Source organism: Temnothorax americanus, unplaced genomic scaffold (assembly GCF_048541705.1).
Source record: "Temnothorax americanus isolate GAGA-0224 unplaced genomic scaffold, ASM4854170v1 Scaffold24, whole genome shotgun sequence".
NCBI classification, from domain to species: Eukaryota; Metazoa; Arthropoda; class Insecta; order Hymenoptera; family Formicidae; genus Temnothorax; species Temnothorax americanus.
In genome coordinates this window covers 2,493,857-2,507,106 of record NW_027509381.1, presented here as the reverse complement: position 1 = coordinate 2,507,106, position 13,250 = coordinate 2,493,857, and the positions used below count along the sequence as shown (strand labels likewise).

Sequence of the window (13,250 nt, the reverse complement as noted above, 5' to 3'; positions counted from 1 at the left end):
GGATGTAATTAACGATTTTTTGGTTATTTCCTGTTCCTATTGCCTGTTGTCTGGCATTGTGCAAGGGGCTTAAGACCGCTGGACCAATGATCATCTTATGTAATCAATATGGCGACTTTATGCTGGATGCTCATTGGTTTAGCGATCTTAAATCCACCGATATTAACCAATGATCGCGTTTAGCAGACCAAGCCGCTGAGTCGCAGTCGAATGTGCGTGGCTCTTACTTTCAGAACCAACCAATCAGCGCAGAGTGTTGATAAGGCGAACTCAACAGTTGTGTCTGCTGAACGCGGCCAATGAAACTGCTACTTTTCATAAGAAATACGATCCCTTGGGAACCTTTTGCCGCGTCGGTCTCATGTTCAGCAGAACAAACCGCTCAGTAACAATCGAACGTGATTGGCTCTTACTTTTAGAACCAACCAATCAACGCAGATTGTTTATAAGACGAGACTCAACAGTTGTGTCTGCTGAACGCGCCCTTTTTTCTGTAGATTTTCTTGAAATTGTGAATATACGTTAATTTAGGTGTGCTTTATGCGTGGTATAAATTTCAGTATAAAAATCATGGTATAAAAATCAAGATACTGAGCCTCAAAGTTTCAATTTTCACTAAAATTTAGTAAAAGTTGAAACTTTGAGGCTCTCAGTATCTTGATTTTTTATACCGGAAAAAGGTACTGAAATTTATATCACGCATAAAGCACACCTAAATTAACGTATATTCACAGTTTCAAGAAAATCTATAGAAAATCGATTTTCTTTAGTATAAAGACCGGAGAACTACCTTGAAGGCTGAAATATGATGACCGTAACCATAGTATACCCGACCAAAACACCGTTGACCGCGTCTGATGTTTTTCATTTTTTTTAAAAGGTTTTTCAGTACATTAACGCTTCGAACAGATAGCGCAGATAGGTTTCGAATTAATGTTTATGTCGATTATATATATATATATATATATATATATATATATATATATAGTTTATTTATATTCAAATTTATATATATTTATGTCGAATAAATCGTTTAATATTTAATAAATGCCCGTCAATTCTACTAAAAATTTTTTTTTTCAAATATCCTTCTATTTTTGAAGTTTCGAGTACATTTTATGTATACAGAAGAACGAGCCTATCAAAGAGTTAAAAACAGAATTAATCTTTAAAAATTAACGTATATGTATGTATGTATGTGTATGTACATTCATATAAATATATATAAAAGATTGACGCGTCTTTTTTCGATGAATTTCGGAACTCACCGAGTTGAGTTATCCACGAGCGCAATGCGCTGTGACGGTAGTCGAAGTTGCGCAGAGTTAAGGCCATTGCACGTAATTAGTCATAATCGTAAGGCCATAAGGCCCATAAGAAAATAGACCACGCACACTCGATTATTTCTCGAGCTCGAAGAGAATAATAATCGACTGTGCGTGGTCTATTTTCTTACGGCCTTACGATTACGACTTAAAACTTTGGTACGTGCAATGGCCTTTGTAATAACAGATATTTAATGATAGTTATGTAATAAAAAGATATAATGATTTTTATATAATAATAAAAAGACATTTAATAATTTTTTAAAGATAATTGGAGAAGAAAGGACGATTGTGTGTAGAACATCATTATCATTTTACTAATGTAGAGCTGAAATTAGCGTATGGTAAATAAGCACAAGCCAAAATACACCAGCGAATAGCAGCACGTGTTTTAACAATGGATTTAATAATAATTATTATTAGTATCAACTGGTTTAGTAATTAACAGAAAAATTGCTATTATAGTACAAGACGACTTTATAATAGTAGTAAAAAATTTATTTTATTATAAATGTAAACTTAATAAAAATTTTATGAAGAGTTTCTTTACACGGGTTATCGAAATATTTATTTGTGTATCTAATAAAGAAACAAAACTTTCCAAGAGTTTTCAACCTTCGGATTGACGAGAAATCAAATAACGCGCGCGCAAGCATCGATAACCCTCGATTAGGCTGCATCCCCATGGAGAGAGAAATAGCGGAACGGAACTAAAACGGAATTGCTCTGATTGGCTAATCTTCAGGTGAAGGCTCTCAAGATGGGATATTAGCCAATCAAAGGAATTCCGCTATTTCTTTCTCCATGGGGATACACCCTTATCCCGTCATGCCTCGCGCGCGAGCAACCCCGTGGCCATGCGCACTGCGCACCGTTCTCATCCCGAGGATGTCGAGCGCGTCTAAAGTCGCTTTCGGTCTATGTTGCATGTCGTCCGTCGGAATAATAGGCTACGTGCACTACAAGCAGGCCTACGACAGGTAGAAACCCGCGATTGCACGACGATTACGATCCTCGCGACTGACGTTGCGCTCGAAAAAATCGTTTTTAGGGATCAGCTTCATCTGGGTGTGATACGCGACATCGAGCGACGGGAACGCCGTAAGGCAGAAAATGTCTACGTTCTGCAGCAGCAGGCCGAGCTAGAGAAGGAACTGCGCAGAGGGGAGGCAATACGTGAGAACGATACGTAACGATTGATAGTCGCGTGATTGTTAGTCTGTTACTCGAGGATTTTTTCATAAGGAATAAAAAGAGCCGTGTGTTAAAGTGTCCTGCCCGGTCACTTCACTCCATTTTGTATGCGCGTCGAGTAAACCCGTTGAAGCGTCCTCCTCTGCAAACACTTGAGTAAATTTACAGCTTTCAAGCGAGCATTATGGCTACCGACGAAGCACCGGATCAACCCGGTAAGTTTGGAGTTTCATATAGAACGAAAGCGCAATAGTATTTGCAACTTTGGAGTATATTTTTATTCCCTCTTTATGTACATATATATTGAGGTTATAGTCATATATCCAATATGATATATTAAAAATATCAATTGCTTTGTGGCCAATGTTTTTTTTAGCGTTTATTATATAATCATATCGGTCATTGTATTGTGCGCTAGTTTTGAAAAGAAATGAAAAGTCAAAAAGATGTATCTTGATTTATTGTTCGACATTTTTACTACAATTTTAAAATGTTACACTTTATTTTCCTTATTTACCTATTTGTTGATCTTGTGTTTTATACAAAATGGAAGATTAAAGTTTGCAAACGCTTGAGTTCTATCGTACATGAAATATTGTACGAACTAATCTCTATGGTCTTAAACTTTGTACTTTGTTTAATTAGATTTGAAGCTGCACAGATTGCATAAGCAACACGCATAAGATAATACTAAAATGTCTTGTAATATTATTAGCAAAAATATTTTGAATGCAAAGAATGTTAAAATAGTTGATTCTTGTTTCATAGATTTGTCTTGCATAGAGGAGAGTCTCATGAGTCTAGAGAAATTGGATAGAGCGTCACCCGACCTATGGCCTGAGCAGAGTGAGTAAATTTTCAAGTATCATCTATGAGTCATGTAAACACATTACATCATAAATGTAGCGAGCAATGAAGTTCCAGGTGTACATGAGTTCGTTGCTCAAAATTCACCGCAGACAGAACCATGTTTTTGGGCTGCGATGTCGCAGGAAGACATAAGCCATGTGCATCGTGAGTTGATATGCATTAACATACGATTCTTCATCCTGTTGCTAAATATCGTAAAATATTTTCTTGCAGAACTGGGTAATATGTCAATGACCGGGCTTATCTCGGAAGTGAAAAGACTGCACGATTTAGCTTATCAGCTGGGTCTAGAGGAGGCTAAGGAAATGACACGCGGCAAATACTTGAACATATTTAAACATAAATAACCTATTTTAGATTTGCAAAAAATAATAATAAAACGTGAAAATGCATAAGTATAATCGGTATTTTTAAGAAACGTTTTGAGACGTTTTTATATTTTTGCAACCTGAAAATTATTCCTTAAGAATTCTCTAAGATCCACCTTGTGTATCTCTGTACATTTACAAATGCAGATGGAAAAATGATGCTTGAGTCACAACTAGACCCAAATGATAGGATTCCAACCTGATAAAAAAAAAAAAAAAAAGAAAACATAAATATGTGAACTACATCTGTAGTATATATGTAAATATTTATGTTGATAACGTACCAGGAAATATGTGTCCGCATATTTGTATAACAGAGGACTACCGCTGTAACCTGAACAAGGTTCACAGTTTCCTTTGGCGCATAATTCGACAGATAGAGCTTGGCTTAAATAGTCCGAGCACTGCTGCTTAGGTACGAGTTCTAGTTGTAATGACTGTTGCGTCAGTGGTTGCGCTGGATCACAGGGTTACAGCACTTGAACGTTACATAAACACAGCTTACAGTTTACGCTTTACGATAGTTTGTTCTATTAATACAAATACCTTTTTGACCTGACAATTTTCCCCAGCCGACAACAGTGCATGTACTTCCTAAGCTGACGTATCTGTCTTCCGGTATAAAGCAGATTGGTTGAGCTGTGGCTGGAGAAGACCGGATATATTGCTATTTCATTGAGGCTGTGACCGTCACAATGTCTTCAACGCGTGTATATTTAAGAAATGTACATACCTGTAAAATCGATAGCCTTCTTCAAGCGAAGCAAGGCAATATTGTTCGAATAACTTGCGGCGTTGTAGCCCGGATGTTTAACTACATACGATATGTCGTGGCTACTGGTATTGTGCCCGCAAAACAAATTATTGCAATCTGGATTCGACTCTGTATTATATTCACCAATAAGCACAGAGCATCTGAATGGATTACGAACAACGATTATTATAATTACTGCATGCTACAGATCAATGCTGTCGTACAATCGAAAATCTGAGCAACGATCAATCGTTATATTTTATTTTCGACTGCTGTATACGTACAATTTGTATCTGTCCGATTTCGCGAGTGCGCATGTAGCTGTAGTCAATACAATACGCTCATTAACAATCACGCCATTGCACGAGTATTTAATCTCACCCGTTAATGTATCTGAAAGCGAATTCTTGCTAACAGTCTGAAAACGCATGTCTTACATAATAAAAGAGATATAGCTAACTTTCTCTCTCTCTTGTCCTTCGAATAAACAAAATTGTATACATAATTTGCTATATATATGATGCCGCAGAAATTTTCTGCCTTAAATTTTTATTGAAACATTTGGAACCAACTTTCAATTGGTTCAAACTGACGACTTTTAACGCAGCATTTTAACTTCAATGTTATAATTCAGATATATAATTGGCGATTTCTGAGACATCCTGTATATTACGCAATTTCTATATAATACAAGCACTTCTGTATACGTGCAAAGGTACTTGCTTATAAAACCGATTCTTGCGACAAAAGGATACGATCCTAAAGTGTCTGCGTTGTTTCGAACGATACTCTTTCCGCACTGAAAGTTTGAAGGTGGTTGCGTTGGATATGCATCCAGGCTTCTGTCTGGATACGTTGGCCGTTCGGTATAACCGTCGACGCTGCAGCAAATTTTTATGCGTGTTCGATCGTACCCGCACACGGCTTGTCGCAATCTGCGTTCGAAAAATCCACGTGTGTAAATTATGTACTCGTCCGTCCGACATAAAAAGGGACCACGTTACCTGTGAGCGGAAAGTCCGTTTTGATCCATTAGGGATACAACCGCCGGGCAGTATTCGATGAACGAACACTTCTGATCACTGGGACAAGAAAGAGAATTATTCTGGCACGTATCGTAATGATACCAAGGATACTCGCACAGCTCCGAAGTTACGATCGGCAGTAAAAGTAGTAGTAATAGGCAGCACATTTTTATAAAGATATAAATTTGTATAGGATATAAAAATGCAAACGAGAGAGATGGTCACACTCTTGACGAGGATAAAAATTCGTTAGTTTTGTCTAAGCGGAGATAAGCGGTTTCGTATCAACGTCGTCGGTCGAGAAGCGAAATTCAATAAAACGATCCTTTCCATGAAAGAAATATGCAAGATAGGTCGACTTTTTGAAAAAAATTATCGTTCTCTCAGATCAGATCTCTTTTTTCGAATGTATTGTGTTTTCTGTGTAGAAACACGACGGATTAATGCAGATAGATCTCGTAGTCCGTTTCGCATTCGCGACCAACATCGTCTGTACCGGATGATGAACTGATTTCGTTGCATCGCGCACCTCTGTGCGACAGACAATTTCGTTTCTCTCGGTTACCTTGACTAGAGCATTATTCGCACATCCGGCGGAACTGTGATAATCACGTAAAAAAGATACGTATTATGCGATTAATGCTCGAAACTGTGTTACGTTTTTACTTAGATTTCTTGAGAAGGCAACAGAGGGGTTGATATAATCACTTCTTTGGTGTAAACTACACTGAAATTAGCTAATTAAAATGAAATGGACTTTTTTAAACGCTGCGATAAATTCGTGTACAGCGCGGAAACATTATTTAATCATCATATAAATTAAAGGAAAATATTTTGTATGTATTTCTACGAAAATAATGGAAAAATGAAAAACATCTTATATATATATACGTATATATAAGATATCTACATTTTTATTAGACATCGTCTAATTGCGTGACCCACCTTGTATATAAAATTTATTAATACTCGTATAACACGTAATTATAGATAAACTCATAAAAGCAAAATAAAAAATTATTAAGTACTGTTTGTATAAAAAAAAAATTCTCTTGCTGTTCGGCATATTGTGGATTAATGGTGCATTAATGAACTTTGGGGGGGGGGGGTTTGTACGTTTCTTTTCAATTCTCGTGCGATTAGGGGGGAACAGGGAAGATTTTTAACAATTCGAATTTCGTCTTTCGTTCCACTCGATCGCGGTCTCGATGATGCCGGACGATCGGACGAAGTCGACGGCAACGATATTGGCGGTGCGTTGCCATTTGCTGTTGTACCAATTCGTAACGTTAATATTAACTTTCTCCGCCATTTGGCGGATACTTCCGAGCCGATTTAAGATTACGTCCCATGTGTTGGGCGTCAACTCCGCCATCGCCGACCTCGGTATCGATCTAGGATGCCTGAAACGAGAACCGCCAGATTGGCATAATTATAATTTGCGCTATAATGTCTCTGTTCATGCTGCATTGAGAGCAAAACTAATGACACTTTTTTTTATGCATTGGAATGCATTGCTCTCATTGCTATCAATTGAGACCATTGTAAACTTAATCGCGGTCCAGCTATATTATTGAGATCCGTTAATCGTATCAACTATAAGCAGCTCAGACCGGATACAGGTATTCGGTTTGTCTGGCGCGCGTACACTTGACTCACGATCGTGTCTCTTAATTAACGAAAGTACTTATAAAACCAAGAGTAATGATATATGACGAGAAGAATAATCTTGAATAGCTTAGCGCGCTACTCGATGTCGGCTTTGCATATGATTTGCATACCCGAGACTTTCCGTTTCGATGCGATTTAGATAATTGAACAAGTCTTCGATAGTCCTGACGTTTCCCCATTGATGAGTCACGCAGGGCCACACGCTTTCGTAACGACTGACAACTCGTCTCTCATCATAACCGATGATAAGTCTTTTCCCGGATGACCAGATCGTGTTCAGCGTACTGGTCCATCCGTAACTCTTCGGCAAGTAGTACCCGGCGAATTGTTCCTCAAGGAATCCAATAAAGTCGTGATGCACCGCCAAACTTTTTCCAAAACCTAATAGAGCAACACCATCAGCATATATTTTCACATAAATGACGAAAGTCTACCGTTTACAAGTCCTACGTACGAGTTGCACAATCTTGCTAGGTTACATATTATTATTAATTGAAAAGCAGCGATGAGTCACGTTATAATAATGTTCGTGTATTTCATTCCTATATCTTGCTAATATTCATAATTTGCACTGTTAAATTCGTAGTGTCAAATTATATTCAATTTGAGTTGTTTTTTTACGTTGTTAACTATTCCTATAGATCGTCATTGTTCTTACTCGATATGTCATTAATTTAACTAAACCAATGAAGTTAAAATAATACTATTTTGTGTTAATAAAATAATAAATTTCGACATACATTAAATAACAAAATGTTATTTTTAATTCAAGATATTGGTTTAAATTTCATCCTTTAATATTTAACAGTGCGTCGCCCGAACAATACGAAACAATCGTTACGAAGCAAGAAAAGTATCTCTTAGAAAAAGTCAGATGATAAACAAGACATCTTAGAGTCTGAGCAAGTCCGACGCAACTTTTAAATGTCACGAACGACTCTTAAGCCCCTTACACGATGCTAGCCGATAGCGATAGTGATAGCAATAGCGACAAAATTGCCGACAAAGCTACAGCATTGATACACGGCTTCCGACAGGTTAAAAATTTTGTCGCTATCGCTATCACTATCGCCTAGTACTGCGCGCAAGGGGCTTTATAATTTATCTATTAAGTCTCCTATTTTGTTGCGTTATAAAGAATTCTACGTTAATTTAATAATCTTTTGAATCAATGTGTTGTTTATTTAGTGCGGGAGTATCGCGAATGAATTCCAAGAACGGTATTCGAGCGTATAACAATATTTTTATATATTTAAAAAAGCGCGAGAAGGAACGTTGCATTCGTGATGGTTCTACTACCTAAAATGTTTTTGCCCGGCCAAGAACTGTCGAGCGTTAAAATGTATTACCAACTGGAAATTCCTGGATGTCGAATATCACGATCTCGTTCGTTTTGTCGAGGAAGGTCTTCACCTGGTTGATAACGGTCCGCATGGGAACGGACTTGAATACTCCGTGATTCGCCCACCACACCGAGTTGGCGTTGGGATAGTGTCCGGCTCTGATGTCGAGGTATCGGACCCCGTAGATCAGTTGCGCGAGCACGTCCACATCCTGCAGTTTAATTATCCTAACGATTACCAGCAACGGTTATTCCATATTTAATTCTTACTATATTCGACTTTAAATGCGCAAGCTCTCTTTAACGCGTCGCCCGAACGTTTTCGGGCCGAACACTCGAACGCGCGCGCGACAAGCATCTGATTTGAATTGAAAGGAAGTCCATTTTGAATCAATCGAAAGAGTGCCGTGGGAAAAGAGATCTGATGGTATAGCCGTGCGACTTCCGATTAACTTTGCGGATTATCTGATTTGTTCCGCGCAAATATTCAATTTTCTGTGTTATTAATTCGGAATTTACCTGCGTTATCACGTATCTCTCGACGATATTCTCGGAGTTTGCCCATTCGTGTATCGCGTACGACGCGGAATCGTGCGTACCGGGCAAAAATACTCTACTTATAGGCAGCGATCCTAAGATGGCCCTCCTCTCCGTCATCCAGTGAGGCTGCGTTCGCAGACAATTTGTCAGTTTTACCGTGCCGTTTCTCAGCCAGGCGACATGGTAATCTATTAAAGCGAAATTCCGTTTCAAGATCGGATCGCGTACGCCACTAAAGATATCGCTAAAGAAAATAAAGTATAGATCAAGTAGGCAGCCTTTGAACTGTCTCTTTTGATTTCGTCAAAATTATAAAAAAGCAATTGGCTCTTGTGCAACAAATTCAGATGGAGGAAACAATATTTTCTGTGCGCTGTATATATATAAATATATGAAAAAGAGCTTTAGTAATTTTATTAAAAATTACGATCGAAATCGTTCGATGATAATTATATTAGATTTCTTCCGTATTTATATTCACTATATTTGCATGTATATGTAGGGCTGGAAAAATTGTAAGACTATAAAGGAACTTGAAAAAGGAGTATCATAAATATAAAGTTTTAATCTTTAATTTTATGTGTTTCAAATTAGGATCAAATCTGTTTTTAGAATACAAAAATCTACAATGATTACATATAATCTGAATTAGAAATATAAATTCTATGAATTTTATCGAACTTCTCGTTTATTTTTTAAAAGAAGTTAGTGTTTGATTCTCATTCATAAATAAATCCTCAACTCAATCATGAAAATGTTTCTCTTTAGAGCCTCCGAATACATGAAAATCAAATAGGTTTCAAACATATGTACAAAGACAAAAATGACTATTATATTCGTGACGTTACCGGCGGAAAAACGGATTCCCGAAAAATAATGATTGTTACCGTTGTCGTTGCAGAGTAAAACTGATAATGGATAATGGTTGCCATTGCAGTTACAGTTTTTGCAACTGATAAATACTGCGAAAATGTAACTGTAACGGCACAACGTGTTAAATAATACAAACGCGTTACTCCTCAATAATGCGCTGTATATATAATACGCTTGATCAGTAGTCTATATTGGAATTATGTAATAGCGATGTATATTCATATAAGTCGCGTACGTACGTAGGCATTGCTGAACGAACGTGAGATTCGAGGTGGGAACGAACGTGGCCTGCAGTCCGGTCCTCTTGATGCCGCTCGGCGCGTTTGGTATCAGGGTATAAATTGGCTCGAGGCCGTTCGTGGGCTCGCCCGTGTAAAGAGCGATCGTATCGCCCGGTCGATACCTGGCGTGATTCCAATAAATCTCGATCTCCCGTATCGTTTGCATCGACATTATGGGCGAGATAATCAGGCCGACGTGCGCGCGTTGGAAATCTAAAAGGGGGAAACAGGTGTTTTTCGATGCGAGGCTTTTTTCGAACACAACTGGTGCAATAATTTCAATATGACAATAATCCTCATTGAAAACCGAGGCGATGATTGCTCTGCGAGACGAAGACGCGCATTGACACGATTGCGTAAGTCACAATAACAATATTTTCTTAAACGAAATACGTCAAACTTGATATTCGATAAAGCGGCACGAAAATATCGACGATCCAATCGATTTATTGTTGCATTTATTATTGATATTCCCTGGTAGAAAAATGTCTCAGAATTTTATATATAAAAATTTTCAGATTTTCTTAGAATGCTCAGAATTTTGGAATTTTCAAATTTTTTTATACGAATTGGAACGTTTTGCAGAAAAACTCAGACAAAATAATGATAAAACATTTCGGATTTTTCCTGCCAACATATATCTTTGTAAAAGTCTGAATAAATGTGAGAAAAGCTGTGCGATTTATCAGACATTTTCATACACACGGATACTGAAATGTTCCGAAAATCCTCATCCAATTATTTTTGAAAGTATCTGAGAAATGTTACATATATTTTTTCAAAATTTTTCACAAGTCTCTCAATTCATACAAAATTCTGAGAAATTGTTTTACCAGGGTTTGCATAGCTTATCGCGCTATTGCTACACTGTCAACTTTAAAACTCACCGTCTCCCACGTCCGGACCACAAAATCTCGCCGTCGACACGCAGTCGACGATTGTCAACCAAGGGAGAAGGGCGGGAACGATAGTAAGTAGCTTCATCTTCGTGCACGAGTTGACCGCGGTAGGACCGTAAACAAAATCTATTATCCGTCTCTTTGAGACGTTGACATTCTTCTCGGTGCTCCCTCAATCGTTTCAATTCTTTCCACGAAGCCAACTGGCTACGAACTGCCGCAAAAGACGTCAGCCTTCACCTTCGATCCAGCTCGTTTTCTTGCGCGGCTCTCATGAGTTTAGGAAATTATCACCGTCAAGAAAGCTTACGACGTATTTATAAATACAACGGTCGTTTTGAAGAAGGAACCACGTACATTAATAATACATCTTATTATTTATAATAATAAAATTGACGGAGGAAATGAACGCGGTGTTGATTCTCTTACGTAAATTAAAAATATCGAAATGCCTTTCTTCACAGAAAATAAGTTACCTAATTTTGTGATTGAGAAATAAATTTGTTCACAATCAATCTTATTGTTACATAAATCTCTAGGATGTGACTTCGCAAGGCAGGAACGTTATGCAATTAAATAATAAAAAGCCACTCCAGGTCGTAAAATTACGATGACTTATATCCTCCAGCGATATGATGCAAATTAAAAAAATTAAACAATTGTAAAATGAACGTATTTACTAACACTCGCTCATTAATCGCGATACAATTGGAAAATAGACGATCTCACGCGGGTCGTAGCTCCTCGAGTTTTCTCGGTTCGACGCGCTGGTCTTCGTTGATAGATCGTAACTGCGATCGTCGTAACATGCGGCCAAGTCAAGTTGTGCAAGTTCAAGAACGTGCATAGTTATAGCGACTGGCGAACGCGATGACGACAGAATCGTGTGTGAGACACATAATTGCTAAGAAAAACCATCCGCGTTGATTATAAATGCTGACCGTTTATCTCTTCATCTTATATCGACTAATCGCGCGATTGTGCAATCTTATTTTTTCTCGCTCTTATTACGAGATCGTGGACGTGTTCCGCGCGTCTTACATCGCTCTCGAGACTAGCGGGGGTCCTTTTGCACCGTCGATTTTGTTTAACGTCCATCACATTTCTATCGGTGACTCGTTTAGTTTGAAAGTAATCAACGAAATGAGATTTCTGCTTGAAGGATTTTTCTTCTCAATATCTTCGCGCGGGAGTTGAAGAAATCGAAATTGTGAAGAAAGAAATTCAGGGGAGAATGTCTCCCTTATCTTTTAATTGGAGAATTTGCCTGCGCTACGCGATTGATCCCCCCCCCTCTCACCCCTCCCCCCAGAAAATTAACACGATGATGTTTCCGCGTGCTGCCGACACCGAGTCGACGTCGAACGACGAGAGGGGGGGGGGCAGAAGGACGAAAGGGGAAAAGGGGACGGAAAGTGGAAGGGGGACCAGAAGAGGAGATCTCTTACCACGAATTATATCGCGAAGAAATCGGGCTCGGCTGATTGCGCGTTCGTATCCTCGACCATCCGTTCCTGCCGTCCTCCTGGCATCGGAGTTCGGACTAATGCGTATAGTCGTTTCCTTGATAATCGACGGCGAACGCGCAAAAAAAAAAGCCGCTGACTCGCAACGTTACCGCGTCGATGCGTGAAACTATGCGGCGCGATTCGGTATCACGCGAACTTCAGCAGCGACGGCGGTGGCGGTGGTGGCGGCGGCGCGGCGGCGGCAGCGACGGAGATGGCGGCGGCAGCAGCGGTGGCAGCTCTCCACCGCACACGGCTTTTTGCCTGTGCGGCACAAGCAAAAATGTTTCTTTCTCGGAAAGCATCAGGCAGCACGAAGTGAATATTGGGGTGAATATTGTAGCGGTAGTATAATTAAAGGCCGCTGACAGAGAAGAAAACAAAGAGAGAAAGAAAGAAAGGGTGAGAGGGAGGGAGGAAAGAAGGAAGGCTCTGTCGAGGGGTAGCCGCTGGTGTCAAAGGATTTCTTGGTTCTCTTGAAAAGAAAAAACGTAGGCAAAACACGCGAAGAGAAGTAAGAGAGGAAAAAAGAATGGAAGGAAAGAAAGAAAGAAAGGGGGGAAGGGGGGTGTGAAAAAAGAGACCGCAGAATGGAAAGGA

The 13,250-nt window shown here is 39.0% G+C and overlaps 4 protein-coding genes across 8 annotated transcripts; 2 read left to right on the top strand and 2 right to left on the bottom strand.

Moving 5' to 3' along the window:
• Nucleotides 1–2,181: 2,181 nt before the first annotated feature.
• On the top strand, nucleotides 2,182–2,518 carry Pet117 (cytochrome c oxidase assembly factor-like). Its single transcript, XM_077408442.1, has 2 exons — nucleotides 2,182–2,305; nucleotides 2,377–2,518. The coding sequence occupies exons 1-2, from the start codon at nucleotides 2,214–2,216 to the stop codon at nucleotides 2,516–2,518; spliced, it is 234 nt and encodes a 77-aa protein (XP_077264568.1). The 5' UTR covers nucleotides 2,182–2,213.
• A 74-nt stretch (nucleotides 2,519–2,592) lies between these two features.
• Nucleotides 2,593–3,989, top strand: Lin-52 (DREAM core complex component lin-52). 3 transcript variants are annotated; one of them, XM_077408441.1, is made up of 4 exons: nucleotides 2,593–2,734; nucleotides 3,288–3,365; nucleotides 3,444–3,533; nucleotides 3,603–3,989. In XM_077408441.1, the coding sequence occupies exons 1-4, from the start codon at nucleotides 2,704–2,706 to the stop codon at nucleotides 3,734–3,736; spliced, it is 333 nt and encodes a 110-aa protein (XP_077264567.1). In that variant the 5' UTR covers nucleotides 2,593–2,703; the 3' UTR covers nucleotides 3,737–3,989. The 3 variants fall into 3 exon arrangements, with proteins under 3 accessions (XP_077264567.1, XP_077264566.1, XP_077264565.1); XM_077408440.1 differs by having other exon boundaries at nucleotides 3,438–3,533; XM_077408439.1 differs by having other exon boundaries at nucleotides 3,426–3,533.
• On the bottom strand, nucleotides 3,503–6,384 carry LOC143898749 (chymotrypsin-like protease CTRL-1). Of its 2 annotated transcripts, XM_077408434.1 has the most exons (7): nucleotides 5,516–6,384; nucleotides 5,235–5,446; nucleotides 4,796–4,904; nucleotides 4,491–4,672; nucleotides 4,304–4,402; nucleotides 4,042–4,214; nucleotides 3,503–3,956 (listed from the first exon to the last, which is right to left on the bottom strand). In XM_077408434.1, exons 1-7 carry the CDS (start codon nucleotides 5,701–5,703, stop codon nucleotides 3,852–3,854), a joined length of 1,068 nt encoding a protein of 355 aa, XP_077264560.1. In that variant the 5' UTR covers nucleotides 5,704–6,384; the 3' UTR covers nucleotides 3,503–3,851. The 2 variants fall into 2 exon arrangements, with proteins under 2 accessions (XP_077264560.1, XP_077264559.1); XM_077408433.1 differs by having other exon boundaries at nucleotides 3,503–4,214; nucleotides 5,516–6,383.
• A 72-nt stretch (nucleotides 6,385–6,456) lies between these two features.
• Nucleotides 6,457–12,565, bottom strand: LOC143898742 (PI-PLC X domain-containing protein 1). 2 transcript variants are annotated; one of them, XM_077408422.1, is made up of 7 exons: nucleotides 11,827–12,565; nucleotides 11,131–11,356; nucleotides 10,202–10,456; nucleotides 9,069–9,333; nucleotides 8,557–8,761; nucleotides 7,318–7,588; nucleotides 6,457–6,939 (listed from the first exon to the last, which is right to left on the bottom strand). In XM_077408422.1, exons 1-7 carry the CDS (start codon nucleotides 11,987–11,989, stop codon nucleotides 6,699–6,701), a joined length of 1,626 nt encoding a protein of 541 aa, XP_077264548.1. In that variant the 5' UTR covers nucleotides 11,990–12,565; the 3' UTR covers nucleotides 6,457–6,698. The 2 variants fall into 2 exon arrangements, with proteins under 2 accessions (XP_077264548.1, XP_077264549.1); XM_077408423.1 differs by having other exon boundaries at nucleotides 9,069–9,277; nucleotides 11,131–11,957.
• Nucleotides 12,566–13,250: the final 685 nt, after the last annotated feature.

Excerpts from the sequence above, each read along its gene's own strand:
- Pet117 (XM_077408442.1), top strand. The coding sequence starts at position 2,214 with ATGTCGAGCGCGTCTAAAGTCGCTTTCGGTCTATGTTGCATGTCGTCC. Across the intron at positions 2,306-2,376 it reads TACAAGCAGGCCTACGACAG|GGATCAGCTTCATCTGGGTG; the intron begins GTAGAAACCCGC and ends AATCGTTTTTAG.
- Lin-52 (XM_077408439.1), top strand. The coding sequence starts at position 2,704 with ATGGCTACCGACGAAGCACCGGATCAACCCG. Across the intron at positions 3,366-3,425 it reads CGACCTATGGCCTGAGCAGA|CGAGCAATGAAGTTCCAGGT; the intron begins GTGAGTAAATTT and ends TCATAAATGTAG. Across the intron at positions 3,534-3,602 it reads AGACATAAGCCATGTGCATC|AACTGGGTAATATGTCAATG; the intron begins GTGAGTTGATAT and ends ATTTTCTTGCAG.
- LOC143898749 (XM_077408433.1), bottom strand. The coding sequence starts at position 5,703 with ATGTGCTGCCTATTACTACTACTTTTACTGCCGATCGTAACTTCGGAG. Across the intron at positions 4,905-5,234 it reads CGCAAGAATCGGTTTTATAA|ATACATTAACGGGTGAGATT; the intron begins GCAAGTACCTTT and ends ATTCGCTTTCAG. Across the intron at positions 4,673-4,795 it reads AAATCGGACAGATACAAATT|ATGCTCTGTGCTTATTGGTG; the intron begins GTACGTATACAG and ends TAATCCATTCAG.
- LOC143898742 (XM_077408422.1), bottom strand. The coding sequence starts at position 11,989 with ATGCACGTTCTTGAACTTGCACAACTTGACTTGGCCGCATGTTACGAC. Across the intron at positions 10,457-11,130 it reads TGGTCCGGACGTGGGAGACG|ATTTCCAACGCGCGCACGTC; the intron begins GTGAGTTTTAAA and ends TCCCCCTTTTAG. Across the intron at positions 6,940-7,317 it reads ATCGAAACGGAAAGTCTCGG|GCATCCTAGATCGATACCGA; the intron begins GTATGCAAATCA and ends TTCTCGTTTCAG.